The sequence below is a fragment of the Nymphalis io genome, chromosome 10 (genome assembly GCF_905147045.1).
Source record: "Nymphalis io chromosome 10, ilAglIoxx1.1, whole genome shotgun sequence".
NCBI lineage: Eukaryota > Metazoa > Arthropoda > Insecta > Lepidoptera > Nymphalidae > Nymphalis > Nymphalis io.
The window spans coordinates 5137180-5158523 of NC_065897.1; the positions used below are offsets into that span (position 1 = coordinate 5137180).

Below are 21344 nucleotides of genomic sequence, written 5' to 3' on the forward strand. Positions count from 1 at the left end.
ATGGTCATTCTTATGACTACGGTATTGATTGTTACTTGCATAGAGTAACGTAAAGCCGCCTGGGCAAAGGCCTGTTCGCCTTTTGAGAAGGCTTGGAACATATTCCACCAAGCCGTTCTAATGATGACTGGTTGAAGATTTTCATTCAATACATGCAGGGTTTACGATGTTTTCCTTCACCACCAAGCATGAGATAAATTATATGGGTTAAGATTCACGTATTCTAATCTCTAGGCTTTAGGTAGTTACTTACTAAGAGTAAACAGAATTAATGAAAAAATATTCCAATTTTAAATCAATTGCATAAATACTAAAAACCTGATAGTCAGATCGTGGAATCGATAAGTTAGATAAGAAACGTCGTTCCAATAAGGACATTGTGAAATAATAATTATTTCCTTTATATAAGCAAGAAGGCTTGCTTCTTTGATTGAAATATAAATATCGATATAGCCAATAAGATCTCCTCCATCTCGTCCAAGACATAGACATTTTTCTCAAGCGACGTAAAACAAATTACATAATTTGTCTCACAGGGACATCGTTGATCAGAATCAGTGATGCTCGAAGAAATTAATCCCAGGAGGAAGCAACTTTTATCGGCAGATTGTAATTTACTTGATAGCAATCGATTGATAGTTCAAGTCCTTTGGAACATATTAGAATATCATTGTGTATCCAAAGGTACCCTTACAATTACTATTAAAATTGTTAGTTAGATTAATGTAAGGACAAATATTTAATTATATAGTTATTACTACCATGCCTAAAAACGAACATACAAAAAAAGTTTTCGCAAGTAATACTTTAGACATTTTCTGAGATTTATCTTAAAAACTTTGATCATTTTTCACTTTCCGCGCAGCGCTTGCTCCTTGCGTGAACGATTATAATTTTTCTCCTTTTATTTTCCAAACCTTATTCGCTGCAAGACCCTTTTCAAAATAATAAGTAATTGTTTGCATCAAAGTCGAAGCTAAATTTGAAACTCGCTTAGCGTTACCGTCATGCTGACTTGTAGAACTTTTCTTATTTATTACTTACATTCGCACGCGACTGTGTTCGTTTGCAGCAATTTAAGTTAGGAAATGGATTTAAGTTGACCCAATGTTGTATACGTTCTCTTATATTCAGAACTCTGAGTTACGTCATTTCAGACTTTCTTGAAATTTGGATTAGTTTTGCTAGTCCAAGTGGACGATGGACTGTTAAAAACCTTATTTTACTAGATATTATATTGCTATTGAATAACTTTGTATCAAATTTCTAAACATTACCTTTAATTCATATGATGTAATGATTTGTTTTTAAATAAAGGACTGTTATATTTTTTGTTCCTTATTTATTATAATTTACTTTTATTCTATATTACATATAATACACACCGAATTTCATTCTATCTAATTCACATTAATAAAAATCACAAGTGCTTCAAGACCTGAGAGAAAAATATTATAGCAAGTTCAACTGTAAGCACTTCAATAATTATTTGTAAAGAGTTTTGTATAATTAATTAAAATAATTTGTTTTCTTAGTATATATTTGGAATGTCTTTAATACTTTAATAAATTATTAACTATCAACAGCATTTTGTGGTTGAGAACAATATAAAAATTGCAATATATTGTTGATCGACTAGACATAAAAATCGTTGTACAAACATATTTGGATCTTGCAAATTTTTGATCTATAGACTAGTCGATACTTCGTTATTCCTTAAATCAGGAACATTGAGTTGAAAATGCCTGTTACAATTGCAATTTATTGAACCTCCTAATTCACCTTTAGCGATGCATATATTTGGAGAACGATATTGTTCATCTCCTATATTTCTTCTTTTGCTAGTTGAAACTGTAGGTATAGTATATATTGCACCACCTTCTTTGTATAGAGTATCTTCATTCCTTATAAGATCACTTTTAATAAAAGCTTTGGGTGATTGACTTTGGTAAGTATCAGCTGCATGCAACCAGTCTTCGTTGTATATTTCGTTGCCTTTCTCGTGATATTTAGTTATAATATGATTATACATTTTTGTATCAGTATTAAATTCGTGTTCGGAATTAGCATTTTCGTTTAAAAATCTTTGAGACATCCACACGTATCTCGCCATTGGTTCTTCGGGTCCCCAAAGGCGAGAGGGTCGAAAAGCTGATGCCATTTTCTGAAAACATAATTACATTAAAAACAATATTTTTAATTATATCTCTGTATGTATCTGTTTTTATTTTCTTTTATTTTTTTTTTGGTATAAACTGGTATGTTCTCTGATCATTTTATATGAAGCATACCTTTCTAGCATTAGATACAGCAATAATGCCTATTACTTGATATTTAGATTGGTATACACTCTGTGGAATTGAAATGATGGAATTTTATGAAATATTTTATACCAATTGTATAAACTTTCATTTTTCTATTGAAAATTTTAAAAACATTCAAAATTTACAATAACTATTACAGGTGTTGGAAATTCATGCTAATGTAGTCGGTGCATAGTTAAATAAGCATACTATCTAATAATGAAAACTTTATTTTTAAATAGCATATATTTTCCTTCCTTTAATATTTAATTTGCTTTGGATTTTGGAGCTTATTCCACCACGCTGCTCTAATGCGGGTTGGTGGAATCATGATCATCATGTTTTCCTTCACCGTCTAGCAAAAGATGAATTATAAACACAAATTAAGCACATGAAAATTCAGTGGTGCTTGTTCGGGTTTGAATTTATCTCGGCTTTCTACTAGGCCATCTCAGCTCTATTTTTAGACTAGCTATAAAATCTTAACCATGTTATGTCTTTAAATATATCAAATTCCATAAAATTTATTTTAATAATTTTCTACCGTTACATTATCGTTGGTAAGGTTTCATGTCAGATTAAATCAAATAATTTGCTTATTATACTCACAGTAAGTAAATTGAATTGTTCTTCTTTTGCCACCGCCACTGCTGCCATTACCACCATAACTACTAATATTCCCATAAATACAATTCCTAAAGGCCATAATGTTTGGCCTTCTCCCCATGTGCTCCTTAGCAGTGATCTCAACCACCAACCGGTTACACCCATTAACAGAACTGGAGTGGTCCACCATGTCACTAACCAAAAACCTGGTAATCTTGATCCAGTAATAAAATGTATATCTACTGTGAGGTAAAACCAACCTGAAATTTTGACATTTTTGTCATTTTAAAAGACAAAAAAATTTAAAACAATAGAATGATTATGTCATGCTGAATAATACCACGACAGTCAGTTAGAACATAAAATTTTGAGAATTTATTACAAAATCAGGTCGAACTCAATGTCACGTAGAGTCCTTGTTAAAACATCAGCGCGTATATAAATTGATTACAATTGTTAATTTAGTCTGACCCCAATGGTTAACTACGACAAGTTTTAATTCAATTAGTACAACTTATTAAATTACTTCGTGAAGATCATTGCACACTCCTGGCTTTTAAAGCAGTTTTTCCTATGATACGATATTTTATACGAGAATTTCCTTCCATCAGTACGATAACACATTTAACATTCTTTATCTGCCATTAAAAAAGAACAAAATTAATTTGAAATGATGAGAGGCTTTTAGTGATTAAAAATATGGCTTACCGTAAATAAAAACAAATCCTACGATTTCAACAATAGTCGTAAAAACAGCTAACACTGGCACAACCAGCTCATCCAGCATAGCTGCCACGACAATGCCTTGAGCTAATATAGACACAGTGAGAGCTGTACCAAGTGCTGACGAGGCACACGCAAATATTCGCCAATGGTCACCTGCGATACGATGTAACTTATCGTATATAGGGAATAGAAGTGTTAGCTGAAATAAAAAAAAGCAATGTAAGTGTGAACTATGTAAATTGTTATTTGTATTACATAATGAAATTCATAGTTTTTGGTATCTACTTGAAATTTTTTAGCTCATTATGAATGAAAAAATTTAAAATATTTATTTAAAAAAAATTATATATATATTTATTTTTATGGTCGATTCCAAACTAGCTATAAAATATTTATAATAAGTAAACTTAATTCTTTAATTCACAATATGGTGACTTTGTTAAGAAGATGATTTTATTTCAATCGTATAAAATTGGGTAGTAATTGAGTTGGCAGGAAATTCAGATTATATGCAAATTTTAATAAGGTAACCGAGTACGGTTGCAGCTGGCACAAAATATTCTCATGAATACTGTTTATCTAGAATTATATTTTAACCTAACTCAAGCTACATAAATCGTGCGAAAAAATTATTTTCTGCTTACTTAACCTGTAATAATTTTACATCTTCAGAAAAATGTTGTTTCATATAATTAGAAAAAAATATATAAATACTTATTCATTTTGTAAAAAATAATAGAGTAGTGAGCAAGAAATAATGTAAAACTTTTAGGATATTTATCTAATAAACAAATATCGAATGTAGTAATTTTTGGCAAAGATTACTATGACTTTTTTATTATTTCATGACCTTAAATTATAGCATCGGTGTATACATATGTTTTGGAACAGTACATTTAATCAAACAAATAAATTACGAAGCAATATGGGACATCTTAAGAACTACTTACCACAGTAATTATGCCTGATACTAATACGATTCCGAATGCCAATAGCGGCCATTCCTTTGATCTTTTCTCTGATACGGAAGACTGATATATTAAAACTAATATTGCTATAAAACTACTATCCTTGTTACCTTCACTACCTATTGACTGCCACATAAAAACAGACAGCCACCCTGATAGTAAATTAGTAATAGTAACAAATGTTGATGTCCTGAAATTAAAAAAATAATATTTAATAATACCAACAGCCTATTTAATTAATTGTGTATTATAGTCTGATTTGATGCCATTCATTAATCTGTTACCAACCCTGTTAGAAAAAAAATGGTGTCTTATTTATAAAAGTATATTTTTTTTGCCATTAGCATAAAATATTGTCGTCAACATTAAGAGAGTCGACTCTAACCCCTTGATCTATTGTCATCCCCATTCCTAATACAAGCTAATTGGAGGAGTATATAAGAATAATAGTAGTTCCATAAAGAATGACAGGAATGTCCTTGAATATTCTTTTTTTAAAAATATATTCATAATTCAAAAATTAAAATTGTAACAATTAAAACCTTAATAAAAAAACTCACCATCTGACATCAGATTGTCTGTATATGGTTCCACCAGCGCTAACCAGATAACCGCTAACAATATGTGTCGACAATAACGCTTGTACTAACGCGCTGTGCCAAATGTACGGCTGTGACAACGGCATCCAATGTTCGCATGATTCTAGCATTGACGTCAAAATGCGACTATCTGACAAAAATGCACTTAATACAATGGCTGTAATGATGATGACGGGCGTCAGAATAACAAGAGACATTCTCAGAGTTTTTCGGAGCCGAAACAACCTAAAACGGGAAATAATTAAATGTTAAACGATCTACGTAAAATTTATGTTCATATTAGGTAACATAACTAACACAAACATTTTGAACAGCTTAAACTATTAATTAGATTGTTTTATTACATATTATTTGGTCAAAGGGTTGCTTATGTATGGGTTCCGAATGAGCTTGTCTTGTCTTACTGCTGATGAAAGTAAGATTTTACTATTATATTTTTTAAATTTTCTCATATCCATCCTTAAGCAGCAATGGTGCTATAGAATTAGATTTTATAATAGTAGATAATTTATAATCTAGCTAGTATTTGTCTTAATTTGATCAACATAGTTTTTTTTTGTAAATAAGTTTAATAATAAGTGTAAAAAAGTCAAAGCGTTTTTGCCTAATAATGAAGCCAATTAGTATTAAACGCGGAGCGGACATCAAAATGAGTGTGTCGATTAAGTCTTTTGTCCGAAATAGTTAATGAAGCAATTCCGAGAGGGTCCCACTATTAGCAACAGAATTTGCGGTAAATTGAACCGAAACGGTTACTGTATCCATTCTGTTATGCTTATAAATACAATCTTAATCTAAATTAAATAAACCAATTAGTAAGGACAACTTTAAGATATCATTATGTCACTATGTATATATAGGCGTTAACATAATTTCTATTAAATGTGAATCAGCTCATATTTATTGGGCTTAAAATTAGAACGTAACATAATTCTTAAAAATTCGACTGTTCGAAAGACTCAGGAGTCAGTAATGGAGTTTAATATTAATGGTTGTTCTTAGTCTAACAATTTCATTGATAAAAAAGTGTTACTTATGGACATATCTTAACTACATAGATATGTATATCCTCAATGACAGTCATTTGTTTTAAATACCGGAGCCGTGAACCAGTTTCACGAGTGACACTAATTATAAACATTAAAATGATAATACATAGTACATTGCCAGCTACTGTTTATGAAAATGGTGTAATAGTGAAATTAATACTTACATAATGGGTACAAAGAACCATAAAACGAATATTAAAATCGCCATTACGCCGAGATACTGTGGTTGTTCAGTGAATGGCGCCAAAAACGTCGAGCTGAAATTGTTAATGTGATATATTTTTATAACAATTACCATTAATTTATATCCGTCGAAAGTTTTAATTGACAAACATGCCCAAGCTTAATATTATCTTGTATGTTTATTTTTCTGGTTTAAATTGAATTAGCAATGTTAATAGATAAGTAAACGGTCGCTACGCATAATTGTGGAGTTTAAATTATAAAGCGCGACGATACGAATCGATGCTAAATGCTGAAGAGCCAGTTGGCGTGGTTGGTAGATACTTGCCTTTCACTTGTGGGTTTGATTCCCACCCAGGACAGACATTTGTGTGCATAAACAGGTCTGTTTGTCCTGAGTCTGGGTGTAATTAGCTATATAAGTATGTATTTACAAAAGAAAAGTTTTATATGTAGTATATCAGTTGTCTGGTTTCCATAGCACAAGCTTTGTACAAGCTTAATTTGGGATCAGATGGCCGTGTATGAAAAATATCCGAGGATATATATAATAATTATAACAGCACATCAAATAAAATACTAATGGTGAAATATAAAAAAATGTATATTCACAAATGCGTTCTAATTTAGGGTCAATTTATAAATACTCATTGAAGTGAAAATTGTTACTCTCAATTTCACAATTATTACTCAATCTGTTTTTAATTAGGCAGGTATATTTTTAATTGGATTACAATTATATGATCATATTTTACAAGCAAATTTAATCGTTATGTAAAATGAAAAAAATACTCACTTAAAACATTCAGATGCATTCATTTTATTTTCGTATCCATTCTGAAAAAGACACAATAAAATATATTTTTTATAAATTCATAATAGTTTTATATAAAAATAGAAGTGTATTATTTTTGACATAAAACACGGAGGGTATGGATATAATAAAAAAACTACTTATTTCGTCTGCTTTACTTCCTCCCTAATTATTAACGTCGAGTTAAATGAATATTTTATTTCTTTCTGTAATCAGTAAATTGATACAATCGCTTAACAATGTTTTAAGTAAAGGAAAACAAATATAATACTAAAAAAGAAGTATTATCTTTATTATAATCTAAAATAAACTCGCTCGAGAATATAAGTGGAGAATTGAAAATATGAAAAATCAATGTTTTAGTCTTACCGGTGTTATGTGCAGTTTTGTGCAGTCTTTTAAAGGAAATGAACCCTTTCCAATCCATATCATGTAAGCTGCAGATAAGGCAACATACACCATACTGTAGACACAGCACAGGAATGAAGTTAAAATCTTCAAGTGACCAACACCTTTAACAAAAACAGGTAATTTTTAAAAACTGAATATAAAATAATAATAGGATTGTCTGTCTTGAAAATTAAAGTTAAAAATAAATTTCCAATTACAATAGCACCCTATTCAGAGCCTACGCGCTAAATACACTTGGAATCACAAAAGGATCGTAATAATTTTCTCAGCAGCACCCAATAAAGTTTTAACAGCAAAATATTTTTAAATCCGTATAGTACTCATCATTACCCTCAAAAAAGTACGTGAGGCAATATATCTATCATAGTTATGTCACAATATCTGTTCAATTTCTGTCAATCAAAACACGGGTAGAATCGAAAGATGTTGACAATCGTATCATGATATTAATCCTTATGCAACTATATAATTTCATAATTAAGGATGATTATGTAATTTGTAGATAGATTTATATTTAAATTATTGGAATCGTGTCTTTTTACAAGGTTTTTCTCATTAAGTGGGACGAATGTACGATTAGCCACCGATCATGAATAGAAGTCTTAATCAGAACTCTAAGCCTAGAGACTTAAGAAGCTCAGACAGCATTTTGTGAATGTTTGCCGGTGACTTTTGTCGGACACTTCCTGTTTCAATATAAATTATACCTATGTAATATCTACTGACGAAGTCAGAGTAGCTGGTTATTCAATTATAAAATCCATTACCTCTTAATATAGGAACAGCTCGCCATACACCAATAGGATCTTGTTGACTGAGCTGTCCCATCGCCAACTGCAGCATCGTGGTCGGCAGAGCGACCACCAGCAACCAGAACGAGTAGATAACCAGGTATGGTATGTCTCCATATTTAAAGGCTTCTCGTGGCAGCCGAATGGTATTGAATAGTGTGAATGATAAAGCTATTGTGCATATTTGAGTTTTAATCACGTCCAGCACCCGTCTGACTGTCTGAAAGAAAATATTTTATTATTATACGGTGAAATTTAATAACATTTTCATTTAATTATAAACGATAAAGTTCAATACACATTTAATTGAGACCAATATACGGTTATTTTATACAGTATTATAGTACTTCTCACGATTCGGAAGGTTAAATTAGCAGAGATTTTGAACAACGCACGCCGACTCTTTTTGAATTAAAAATAACATGAAGCTTAAATAGCCCAATATGTATATGGCCGCCTAGCAACGTAAATTTGTTAAAAGATTGATAAGTTTTGTCTTTCTAGTGCCTAAATAAAAGGAATATGAAAAATTATGTTTTCAAAACAAATTCTGATGTTACAATCTATAACAAATAATTAAGAAACTTTATTAAAAAAAATAGCCACGCAAAATTAATTCAAAGAAGGCATTGTTGGTTTTTAATTCTTAATTTTATTAATATTTTTATAAAGATATTATTCGTTTATTATATGAAGTCATTTAAGTGGTTGTCAGTGCGTCACGCAATTGCTTTGTTTCGATAGTATTAAGAGTGAATGGAACAGTGTTATAGCTCAAGAAATATGATTGCTACGACGTACAAAAAAAATATAAAGCAATAACAATAAATCTTTTAGTTTACAATATTATTAGTTTGCATTTAAGCATGTATTTTTTGCTGTTTAAGTTATGTTAAGTTATTTTTAAATATATTATAGAGCGGGCAAATGGGCCAACTGTATTTGGTCACCATATGGCATAGACAATACCACTATGAACATGTAAACCATTCCTTACGTAACTAATACTCCACCAACCTTGGGAACTATGATGTCCCTTGTGCCTGTAGTTATACTGGCTCACTCGCTCCAACAGGAACACAACAATAATAAGGATTGCTGTTTGGTGGTAGAATATGTATGAGGTACCTGTTCAGACGAGCTCGCATAAAGTACTAACACCAGTAGTACGTTGTGAAATAAAAAAAAAATATGACAAATAGTCACGCGAGTGTAAAATATGCACTAAGATATACATCAAATGTAATTGTCCGTTAATTTGTTATAAATTTTCTTGTTATGTAAGCACAGTAAAGAAAATAGTATTTTTAATGAGCAATTGTAATTCCTATTTATTATTGAATAGGCAATATTCGTCAGAACGTTTAAAATATGCTATATTTATTCAAAAGGAAATCTAAATTAATCTTAATTGTAATATACTTTTCCTATTAATTTCATCCGATCATCATATAAGACAAGCCTTTCTCGTTTTATGCATAATTTTGTCACTAATAACGCTACCTAAACACATTTCTAAAGTACGTAATATTCTTTAATAATAGCGTTATATAATTTATATCAGTAATAAATAACATAAATGTGATGAATTTACCTTTAATCTTAGTATTTATTGGAATCTACAATTACAAGTAACTAGAACATACTTCGTTTCTCATTATTAATTATAATATAATTATATTCATAATAGCATTATTACATTAAATCGATAAGGAATAAATGATAACAGTTGTATATTCTAGAGTTTAGATAGAGTTGTGGCGGTAGAAAATCCTGAAGAATTCTAGTGTCACTATTCTTCTACTATTCTAGTCATACGTTTGTTCCGTTTGCAATTGAAGGATTTGGACTTTGGAGCATTAGTGCAAAAAAGTATCAGTTAACACAATGGCGGTATCTAATTGCTATTTTGTATTTTAACTGTTTCTGAATTGAGGTATTGCAATTTTAAACGGTTCACCTAACTAGAATGTTAGCTGTTTTAAAGTTATATATTCTCCTAAATTTAGCTTATTCAGAGATTTTATGTACATCTTTGTTATGCGTATAAATTTAAATTTAGCTTTTGTTTCACAATTCAATTTATAAAAAAATTACATAACTCAAAAGTCTATTCAGACATTTTTAAAAAAGTGTATTACTTTATTTATTTATGGATTGTCCCTTTTCTTGTAATAAAAACTTTTTACCTTATATAATTGTTGTTCTTAAACTACATTAAAATAATATTTTTTATCTGTACTTATTATATTCACCTATTAATTAAAAAGAGTAACCACGACGTAATCATAAGATACATTTGAATAACACGGCAAAGAATATAATCACCAAATTATCCATCATAATTATAAGCTTGACTTGAAAATATTTTTAATTTAGGTAAGTTTTGTCTTGACTTCGTCGTTGATTACGATAATTTGTAAATTCTTTTACAAAGTTATGCCGTAATTATAAATTTGAATAATTTTGGACGTATAATTATCATATTATATTTTAAAATGTTTTTCGCTTTGTTTAATATTTAAAATTTATTATTTATGAGTTTTTCCGTATTCTTTGTTTACTTAGTATTTGTTACTTGACTAATAATACTTATACACGTTTATTTATATATAATATATGATGATATTTTTTTGCCGCTCATTTTCAAACTCCGCAGGCGACATTTTAGTGAGGAAGTGTGTGCGCAAACAGAGGTATACTCTTTATCCCTTTACACTTATAGTTCGAGTGGAAGCCAATCCGACACAACACACATATCAGGCGCCGGACCAACGGTTTACGTGCTTTCTGAGGCACGAGTATGTAGCACCACTTTAACTTATGTCTACTATGGACATTTTTTTGACAGATAACAGTCAGGCAAACTAACGACGCAGCTAACAATAAACTGTGATATTCACCGAACTAGTGCCGTAATAGTGAAAATGTTAATCATACTCGTATTTTTCAAATATGCAATTTTAATATATTCTTAGTATATATTTGCATGAAACACAGTAACCATATCGATACGTTACACATGGCAAATAGACATTTCTTAGAATATTATAGTATTCAGTCATGAACGCAAGTGCCTTCGCGATGCTGCTTAAATCATCTGTCAATGATGCAGAGGCCTATACATAGAGAATATTTTATTTTCTATATTTAACTAAACTAATACAAACGTCCTATTAATATGTATCTATTAAGTTTATCACACCTAAACACTTATGAGACTGTTATTCAACCTGAGTAATAGCTAAGTGTCCACGCTTATGTATGTTTAAATCGTTTAGAGAATTAAGTTGTGACGTAATAGATCATAAAATATAAAAGTGTTCCGGATATTATCTGAAGTATGCTTAGTTTAATAGTCCGTTATATCGTTACATTCAGACTTGAAATGTATTATATAAATTAATGTTTTTATCATTTTTAATTTACTACACACACATACATACTCATTTTAGTAGTGATCGCCTTATAAGGAAGTGGTTTGCTGCTATAGATCCAAATATTTACAATGTATACATTTATATTAAGTATATAAAAAAAACGACTTAAAAAGTAACAAAGTAATAAAGTTTACACTTAAAAGTACAAAATAATTAAAATGGATTTTTGTAAAATTAAATCATGAAGGTAGTACAAAACTGTCTGAATTCAGTCATTCGTCGAACCTTTGAAGTCAGTTTGATATTTAATGTCGACTTTATCAATTAAATGTAACAGGTAGAAGTCCGAAACCAATTCTTTTCTTTAATTTATATATTCCATTATCACCAAGTGTGCGCAAAATTTTGACTCAATCGGTTGGATGAAATTAGTTTAAAATTCAGTTAAAAAGAAGTGTAAAAATGTGTGTGAAGGTGTGTGTAGTGTTAATAAATACTCTTTTATTATAACAGCTTTATATAGTTTTTGTCAGTTTCCGTGTTTATATATCTTAGTTTAATGATGTCAAAAAATCCCACGTCTTGTTCGGTGTAAAACATTTTATTTATCTGAATGTAATAACGAGTGCTTCAAGTGAATATGAAATGAAGAGTTGGTGTCCACCCAGGCGGGCTTGGACAAAGCCTTCCCAAGGTATTTCGTTTAATTTTAATATAATAATAATTTGATATGTTTATTTTTCAGTTTATAGTCAATGAATAGGAAAATTTATGTCATTCCAAATCGGTTTAGTATTGTCACTGTAGTTCAGAATGTTATGACAACTTTTACCGTGTTGGTGCCTTTACCAAGCAAACATATTGCGTTTAGCGCATGAATGAAAAACAAACATTTGTATTACGTTTAACAAGCACCCATTTCTTAGTATTTATGCAGCTTGACGTGCTATGTTGATATTATGATCGAAAATATTTGAATTTCGAATTATAAAATATAGAATGATACATAAACGAGTACAAGATATTAGTAAAACATTAGTATTTGTAAAAGATCCTGATAATAATTATTAATTTGTTTCTTGTCAATTAAATACGATCTCATATTTTGTTCTTTGAAAATATAATTTATTGAATGAAAATATCAATTTAATATCAATGTCAAAGTTGCTTTAGTCATAATTATTGAGTATAATTGATTACATCGAAATTTGTTCTTTGAAGTAATTGAAGATTGAAATCTTTTGAAAGATAAAAGAAGAATTTTGTTGTACATGTAAAAGCTGATTAAAATAATAAAAATTAATTTATGAAAAAAAGGCAGTTAAAACTTATTTAAGTATTTTTATAATTAACCTAAAGTCAAATTAAAGTTTTAAATATATCACGAATATAAACTTATATTTATATAATATATAATATTCATACATGAATATTATATTTTCATTAAATTCAAATTTAAACCTTAAAATTAAGATTGTAATGCTGCTTGATGAGAAAACATGCAGGTTCATTAAAGGCACGTTCATTTCAATTAAAGATAAGATTCACCAAAGGCATGGACAAAACGTCCGTACCAATATAATAAAAAAACATAAAAAATATAAACCACGATGATTCTATGTTAAAAAAAAAGTTTAGCGAACTGCTTCCTTTTGTTCAAAATAACCATGTTTATTCTCATGTATTTCCCAATACGTGGGCCAATGAACTTTGGAATTTCACGGCCATTGTCACTATTTGAAATTGTTTTAACATTGTCCCCACGATATACTATGAAATAATCCTTTATACTGCAGCTTTGAAAAAGTCTATTTCTGACCACTGACTTTTTAATTTATGCGTATAGTAAAGTTTGTATCAGGTAGCATATTGTCTTCTGTTTTTGGAATAGTGATTGTATTAGTATTTCCTTCTAGTTCTATCTATTTTTAATAAATGCATTCATACAGTTTTTAAGCGTGAATAATAGGATTATTAGGCCTTTTTTATTGTTGGATCTTCAAATCGAATTTAAGAGAGATATGTAACACCACGCAATAATCTGCTTTATATGTGGAAGAAAAAGAAAAGTTTAACCGGTGGTAGGGCTTTGTGCAAGCTCGTCTGGGTAAGTACCACCCACTCATCAGTTATTCCGCAAAATAGCAGTACTTGATATTGTTGTGTTCCGGTTTGGAGGGTGTGAGAGCCAGTGTAAATACAGGCACAAGGGACATAAAATCTTATGTCCCAAGGTTGGTAGCGCAATGGCTATGTAAGCGATGGTAAACATTTCTTTCAATGCCCATGTCTATGGGTAGTGGTGACCACTTACCATCATGTGGCCCATATGTTCGTCCGCCTTAAATACTATATAAAAAAAGTAAAGTAATAGCTCGTAAATGTCTTACTAGTGAGCAAACACTTCCTTCCTAGTGGTTGGAGGTTCTACCCCCACGGTGCACGATTGTGGATTGTTGGATAAACATGCTATAGCTTTTTATCCCCAAATTAATTAAGTAAGCATACTTTGTTTTTGGAGATATTAGGTATTTTTTAAGTTTTATTTAATTCATATGGCATTAGCTCGTAATACGGCTTAATAAAAAGGTACTAATTTGGTGGAAATTTAGGAAATATTTGCGCACACATATAAAAATGAGGTATAATTAAGTTTAAAGAGTTCGAGTTGTTATCATCTTTTACTTCAATTGGCCCGAATTAAAAAGTCGTTTGTATAAAATGTTCAAAAGTGTATAAAGCTTTATTGTTATTGAAAATTAAGTTTCTTTCATATTATTAAATTTAATATTTTCCACGTTTTATAACAACACTGTTGTTTTTCTAACTATTGTATGTATGTTGTGTAAGTTTCTATTTCACTTCCTTTGTAATTCTATAACTGTCATTGATAAACCCGCAGAAAAGAGATAATGTTCACGGCTTATTAATTTAGTATATTGTGATAGTGTATATCATTATCATTCAACCAACCACAATTCAGTGATTGGCCTCTCCCAAGGTACACTCAAACTACCAGTTTACTTTACGTATTTACCACTTTCAAGGACTCGTGTGCTTCACAACAGCCATCATCATGTTACGTGATCAACCCACAGCTACTTCAGTTTAATTTTGCAAGCTATGTCGGTTACTCCGGTTCTTCAGATTGATTTTATCATTCAAAGATACTTCGAGAATAGTTCGCTCTATAGCTCGGTGATAATGAATATGTGCCCTAGTCCCGCAGTTAACGTCCACGTTTCGGCGCCATATATCATAGTAAGATGCATTGGTTGAAAACTTTGTGGTACAGGCGATTACATATTATCTATTACTTGAATATTTTTTCTAACAGTTTTATTCCATAATATTTTTATAGATTTTAAAACGGTAAAATTATTAAATGGCTCGTTTCGTGTTCCTGTAATCAGCTCATTCATTCTTCATATTGTCAATGTAACAATGCAAAAGTATAATGTGAAATTGTTCTCGATAACTTGCATTAAATGCTATCAATTAGATATCCCCTCGTATCGGTTTATATCGCATATTAAATTCATGTTTCAATGATCGTATCTTGATCGTTTTATGACATAACATACATTATTATCATTAACATAACATTAATCAACTATAATGATATTTATAATGATTATGATGCTGTAATGATGATGAGATACCATCAAGATTGAATAATAATTTATTAATATTATTTATATTAATCACCTAGAAAGTTATCGTAATACACATATAACGGTACCAGTTTATTGAATTAAACAGCCTGTACGTCCCACGTGACTCTTCTCTTTTTCAAGTGATTGCTCTCTTTCATGAGAAGTTGGAGTTCATTTCACCATGTTGCTCAATTGTGGGTTGATGAACACATATAGCAAAACTTAATCCGATAAATTTAGGTTTTATCTTAAAGTAGATTTGGACAAGATTGTGAGCGAATGGTGGTAAGCGATGTTCTTATCTCGCATATAGAAAATTTAATTAATATCTTTAAGCGAACCACGCCAATTTCTCCTTAGAACCTTTTAGATATAAAACCAGTTGGCATACAAAACATTCTTCAAACAAAAAACTGAAGAATCGAGTTAAATTGAAGTTTATACACTATCATTTGCCTTCAAAAAACCCGCAAGCTGTACGTGGCTTTAATAACACAAACTCAACAAATGTGTGTGTGTGTGGATCAACACACATATTGCACACGTGCTAAGAAATAAAAATCTCTAAACGTCTTAAAAAATTGTACTTTAAAAATAATGATTATAATACACAAAAGGAAAGCTAATAACTTAAATTAATATAACATATACAAGGAAAATTAGATATTGTATGTTATATGAGGCGTTACGTAAAAAGAATTAAACACGTTCGTTTAATTTAGTTTTGAAATGAATGTAGTTTTGTTTCCTATATTTTAATGAATGTATAAATCAGAAGAAGTTAACAAAAAAATACCGAGGAAAATACTTCATGCGTAAATATAACGCTTGCATAAATCTTAATTTTATTTATTTACCGCAAAAATATATATTCACACAATTGAATAGGAGTTTCATTGGAGTATTATGTAGTTATGTAGGTTTTGATGTTTTTAAATTTTTAAAGCAAATTATAATGTTTATAAAGAATCATTCTGTTATCATTTTAATTGGGGTTTAAAGAATAAATTTATCAAACTGCACACATCTGCTTGATGTTAATAATCAACTTCACACATGCGTAGACTACATACATACGCTATTAAAACACTTCTGAATATGTTCAACGTAAAACATACATATAGTATATGTAATACTAAGCAATGCAAAACTTCTTTTTTAATCGTATAATGAATTAAATACATTTGAATTTTTTCGCTTGATTGGAACTAAATTAATAAAATATTATTAACTTTCAGTGACTTAGGTGTTCAGTCTTCGTTAGAATTAATTGGATTGTTCATTAACTTTGTTATTTTACTAACGAAACTCCTAATTAACGTTCTAATCGAAGGATGTCTCGTTTTTGTATGACTATGTTTAATAATTTTAATAGGATTAAATTACTTTTGCTGTTTTGTCAGATATTTGTGTAAACGATTTTAACATTTGAAGGGCGCAAAGTGAAATATGAATATAATATATAACTAGAATTTAATTTCAATTTATAATTATAATATTTTTGCGCCGACTAACTAACAATTCAAAACAATCGCTTGTTAAAAATTTGTGTGACTATGTGGTCTTCGAAAATTTTATAATTATGAACATTGACAATATACCTCTTTAAATTAAGAAATTTTAATAGAATACTTGACTAAATGTTGGAATGTATCAGTTATATTTTTCTAATCGTGATATCAATTCTTTGAATCTGTAGGCTTCTATTAATACTGTTATATAATAATATATACTAATTAAATTTATTATAAGTGTCAATTTAAAAAGTTAATTTATTCTAGTTGTACCGTTTTATGATGAGATATCTTTAATGATAGGGATTGGAACGTAACATGTCAGTAGCTGGTTGAATGAAACGTGAAGAATTCTCGAGCACGCAATGGAATACGATTTCACCCTTTTATTGTAGAAAATGATTTACTTGAAACGATATTTTGCAACACTCATTAGATATTCTTAAAATTGTGAAACGATATATGAATATAAACGTCGGATTATCTTTACTAATAAATGAGAATTTTGTTATGCCTAACTGTAAAACTACTTTCCAATACACATATAACTTATGCCGGAAGATGCAGCGCGTTTCGTAGAAGGTATTTATAATATTGTATTTTTATGTAAGTAACTGTGCTCCGCAATCTCAACCACTTTAAATTAAAATTATTGACATCACACGCCTGAAATTTTTGTTTTCGTACTTTTATAATATAACAAAATAAAAAATCAACTTTGTATTCGTTTTCTTCTCGCACGGTAGAAAGAAAGATGGAATGCAAAATTTATTTGATTTCATCAAATAGGAGGAAGCCAACGTTATATATTCAGAAAAAAAACCATTTGTTATTACATGTATAAAATATTTTAACAAAATATATATCAATAATAGGCTAAATTAACAATAAAAAGAAATAAAATCCTAATTGATTAAAAACAACACAAAAACAAAAAATATATATTAAAATTTCGTCTTTTGATAAGTGGATTCATAGGTGACATAATTTTTTTCGATACATCCTGGTTCCTCACAATGCTTTTCTTCACTGAGATGAATTATAAGCATTTATTAGCATATAAAAGTGATATTATTTATTTAAAAATGATAATTGGTGCTACTACGGGTTTTCACGTTTTCTAGCTGCTCTGACGTCTCGACTCTTGTATAGACCACCTGTTACTTAGTATTTAACACCTCTCATAGGCGTTGGTAATGTATGAAATATAAATTATTCTTTACATTGAATAGTTTCAAGAAAGAACCAGTAGAGTGGAGTTCTACGATGTTGTGTCTCGTGTTCTTCACTCTCTCATCATCATTCACCCTTCAAATTACAACACAATAATATCACGTGTTGACTTTTGCGATATAATACTCTTAACTGATGAAAATTTGTTATCCTAGACGTATAGTATAAACTACTATTACGTACTAACTTAATTAAGTAGTATTGGATAAGATCCTGTATTTTAATATTAATATATACATCATACTAGGTAAGTGTCTCATCTTAAGAAAGTAAATTAAATAATTAAAAAAAAAATGAATATGGGAAAAATTGAATTAATCGGAGCATGACAAGTTAATACTATACTGAGTGTTCAAGAATACCTTTTAACACACGCAATGTATCAACTAGCTGTTATTAGCTCTAGATAAAAGAAAAACTATATTGTCGCAAAAATAATTATAATGAAAACAAACACTGACGCACACATGTACTAATAATAAACGCACAGGCGTACAAATAAATCCATATAAAATGGCCGACAACGTCTAGTTATTTATTTTTCTTAAACTTATAAACATACAATAAATTCATCGTTATGTCATTTTCACATTACAATTTAAGATAATATCAAGAGTGAGTCTTAATCGTTGCAATGAGATATTATCGCGTGTCCGTCGTTTCCCTCTCATCAATTCTCTGATTACTCTTAATTTCTATTACGGTTAACTGTCTTAATTTCATTAAAAAAAAATGTTTGAATCATTGAAAGAGTTTTTATTTTATATGATTTGATTATTGTGATATTAGTGTTATATATTATTTATCTGTATTATTTCCACTAACATATCCGTTGTTCTTTTAACCGACATAAATCATGTGTGTAGTGACGTTGAAGGGTTCAGAGGAAAAATTCTGATATTTATAACGGATTCGATTCGTCTCCTATCAATTCCAATCCAACATCGACTATTCTATATAAGATCGTAATCCAAGCAATGGAATGACAAAACCAAACTGAATTGTTAACTTTTATGTGATTAGTGGATAATTAAATAAAATTATAGAAAAACGGGTAAACGGTATAGTTATGTTCCAATTCGACTACGATAAATGTTCGTTAGTAGAATGGTACCCCCAGTACCAGATATTCTGCCATATGTATATCCGCTATCCCGCTTAAGAATAACCTCCACACCGTCTTTTTAAAAGTAAATGAGACCTTTGCCTATCAGTGCGACCTTCACAGGTTAATGTATAATCTTGTTACATCTAATTTTTTCTTCTTTTATTTTAAAAAGGTGAAAAGTTTTTTTCTCTCAGACGGCAAATTTCTTTACGCGTAACTGAATTAGGTGTTAAAAAGTGTGTTTAAATACGTCTGACCTTATTATTTTTAATATTGTTTAGTATTAAAGATTCCAATGATTATGTGGTTCAAAGTCATTCGGATTTCATTAAAACTAAAAATGAAACCATTTTAAAGAACACTTATATCTCATTAAAACTGAATATCTTACGTACGGTGTGGGTCAAATCTTTGTATTTTTATACATTGCAATCTAGAGAAGCGAAAAAGCCAGTGGGCAGACCACTCGACCGATGGTCAGACGATTTTAGAAAAATGGCGGGTGCTCAATGGATGCGGTTAGCACAGGACCGGGAGAATTGGCGCGCCTGTGAATAGTATGTCTAGCAGTGGATTAATGTGGGCTGAATATGATGATGATGAATAAGGCAGTTATATGGTGATGCGAAAATTTGTAGTTCAATCTTGACAACTTAATCGTATAACCTACATTTTGTAACAACTTAAGTTATTATAGCAAAATAAATGATTTGTTACTAAACATTACCATTATTTAAATTTGTTAATGTGTCTAAATTACAGTGTAAATGTGCTTTTTTTTATAAAAATTGCTACCTTATTATAATTAGTGCGTTTCAATAAACAAATAATGTATAATTACAATTGTATATTGACAATTGAAGTTATATTAGAAGATTTTGTTTATTGATAACTAACTTCATATAATTTCAAATATTAATAAATTACGATTACGAAATAATAATAATAAATATAACAATTAATAAAACGCAATATGTATTTAATTATTTTGTTATATCATAAGTTTAAAAAACTAATTGTTAACATTTTAGAAGTTAATATTTATTGTTTAATTTTAAAATTAGTTTTATATATTTTTCATATTGTAGTTTAAATCTTAAACTTAACGATACAGTTTTTCTAACAAACACGGTTCGAACTTACGAATAACACATCTGACCACTGAACTAGAGCACTCTTACCAAACATGATTCTGTTCTATATACATATTTATATAATGAAAATAGCTCTTAAAAACTTTCTCTACACGCGATAATTTGTAAAATTATGTTCATTTATTAACTTGAAATCTAAAAGGTAGAAACGACAAACATCACCAACCCACTTAACCGTCAAAGCAATAATCGTAAAATAAAATATTACACCATAATAATATTATATACTAGCTATATTTATAGTGTAAAATTTCAGGGCCAATTGACATTTCAACTTTACGCAACAAATTTTAAGAGTTATTAATAAATAACCTTTATAAAATATAATAATAATACATGACTACTACAACAATTGAATATTTACATTACCTATAAGGCAATTCCAAACAATAGTCAAACAATTTAAAGTCTAAGATGGTATTGAAAGATCGTTATGTGTTGTTTCCTTACAATAAATACTTCGTGTTTTGACCTTGTTAAATACAATTAGCGAGATATTACCCAGCCATTTTGAGAAGTCCTCCCCTGCCGACTGTTGACTCTCGCACTGGTCACAACACCAAACGGCCGGGTCACCACTGCCATATAAATTTAATTTTCGTTTGAGCGCGAAACGGGTGAAAAACAAGACGGTCGCGCGCATGCGCTCAGCACGTAGGACTGACAACGGAAGGTGTGCGCAATAGTGATGCGCGCAGGTGATTAATCACATCGAAATGTTTTTATTTGTACATCCCTATCTGAACGTATTTCGATAAAAATACAATTCGTATGTTAATTTTATGTCTTAAATAAAATTAGTTAAACTTTGTCGTACTTAATTATTTTATGGAAAGTACCAAGTATTGA

General features: G+C 29.8%; 1 protein-coding gene across 2 annotated transcripts; it reads right to left on the reverse strand.

Annotated features, from left to right (window-relative positions):
* Window positions 1–1340: 1340 nt before the first annotated feature.
* Window positions 1341–21141, reverse strand: LOC126771251 (sodium-dependent dopamine transporter-like). Of its 2 annotated transcripts, none has more exons than XM_050491038.1 (10): window positions 20997–21141; window positions 8427–8666; window positions 7618–7760; window positions 7231–7271; window positions 6416–6508; window positions 5164–5427; window positions 4586–4793; window positions 3618–3834; window positions 2913–3169; window positions 1341–2164 (listed from the first exon to the last, which is right to left on the reverse strand). In XM_050491038.1, exons 1-10 carry the CDS (start codon window positions 21136–21138, stop codon window positions 1688–1690), a joined length of 2082 nt encoding a protein of 693 aa, XP_050346995.1. In that variant the 5' UTR covers window positions 21139–21141; the 3' UTR covers window positions 1341–1687. The 2 variants fall into 2 exon arrangements, with proteins under 2 accessions (XP_050346995.1, XP_050346996.1); XM_050491039.1 differs by having other exon boundaries at window positions 8427–8670.
* Between the last annotated feature and the right edge of the window lie 203 nt (window positions 21142–21344).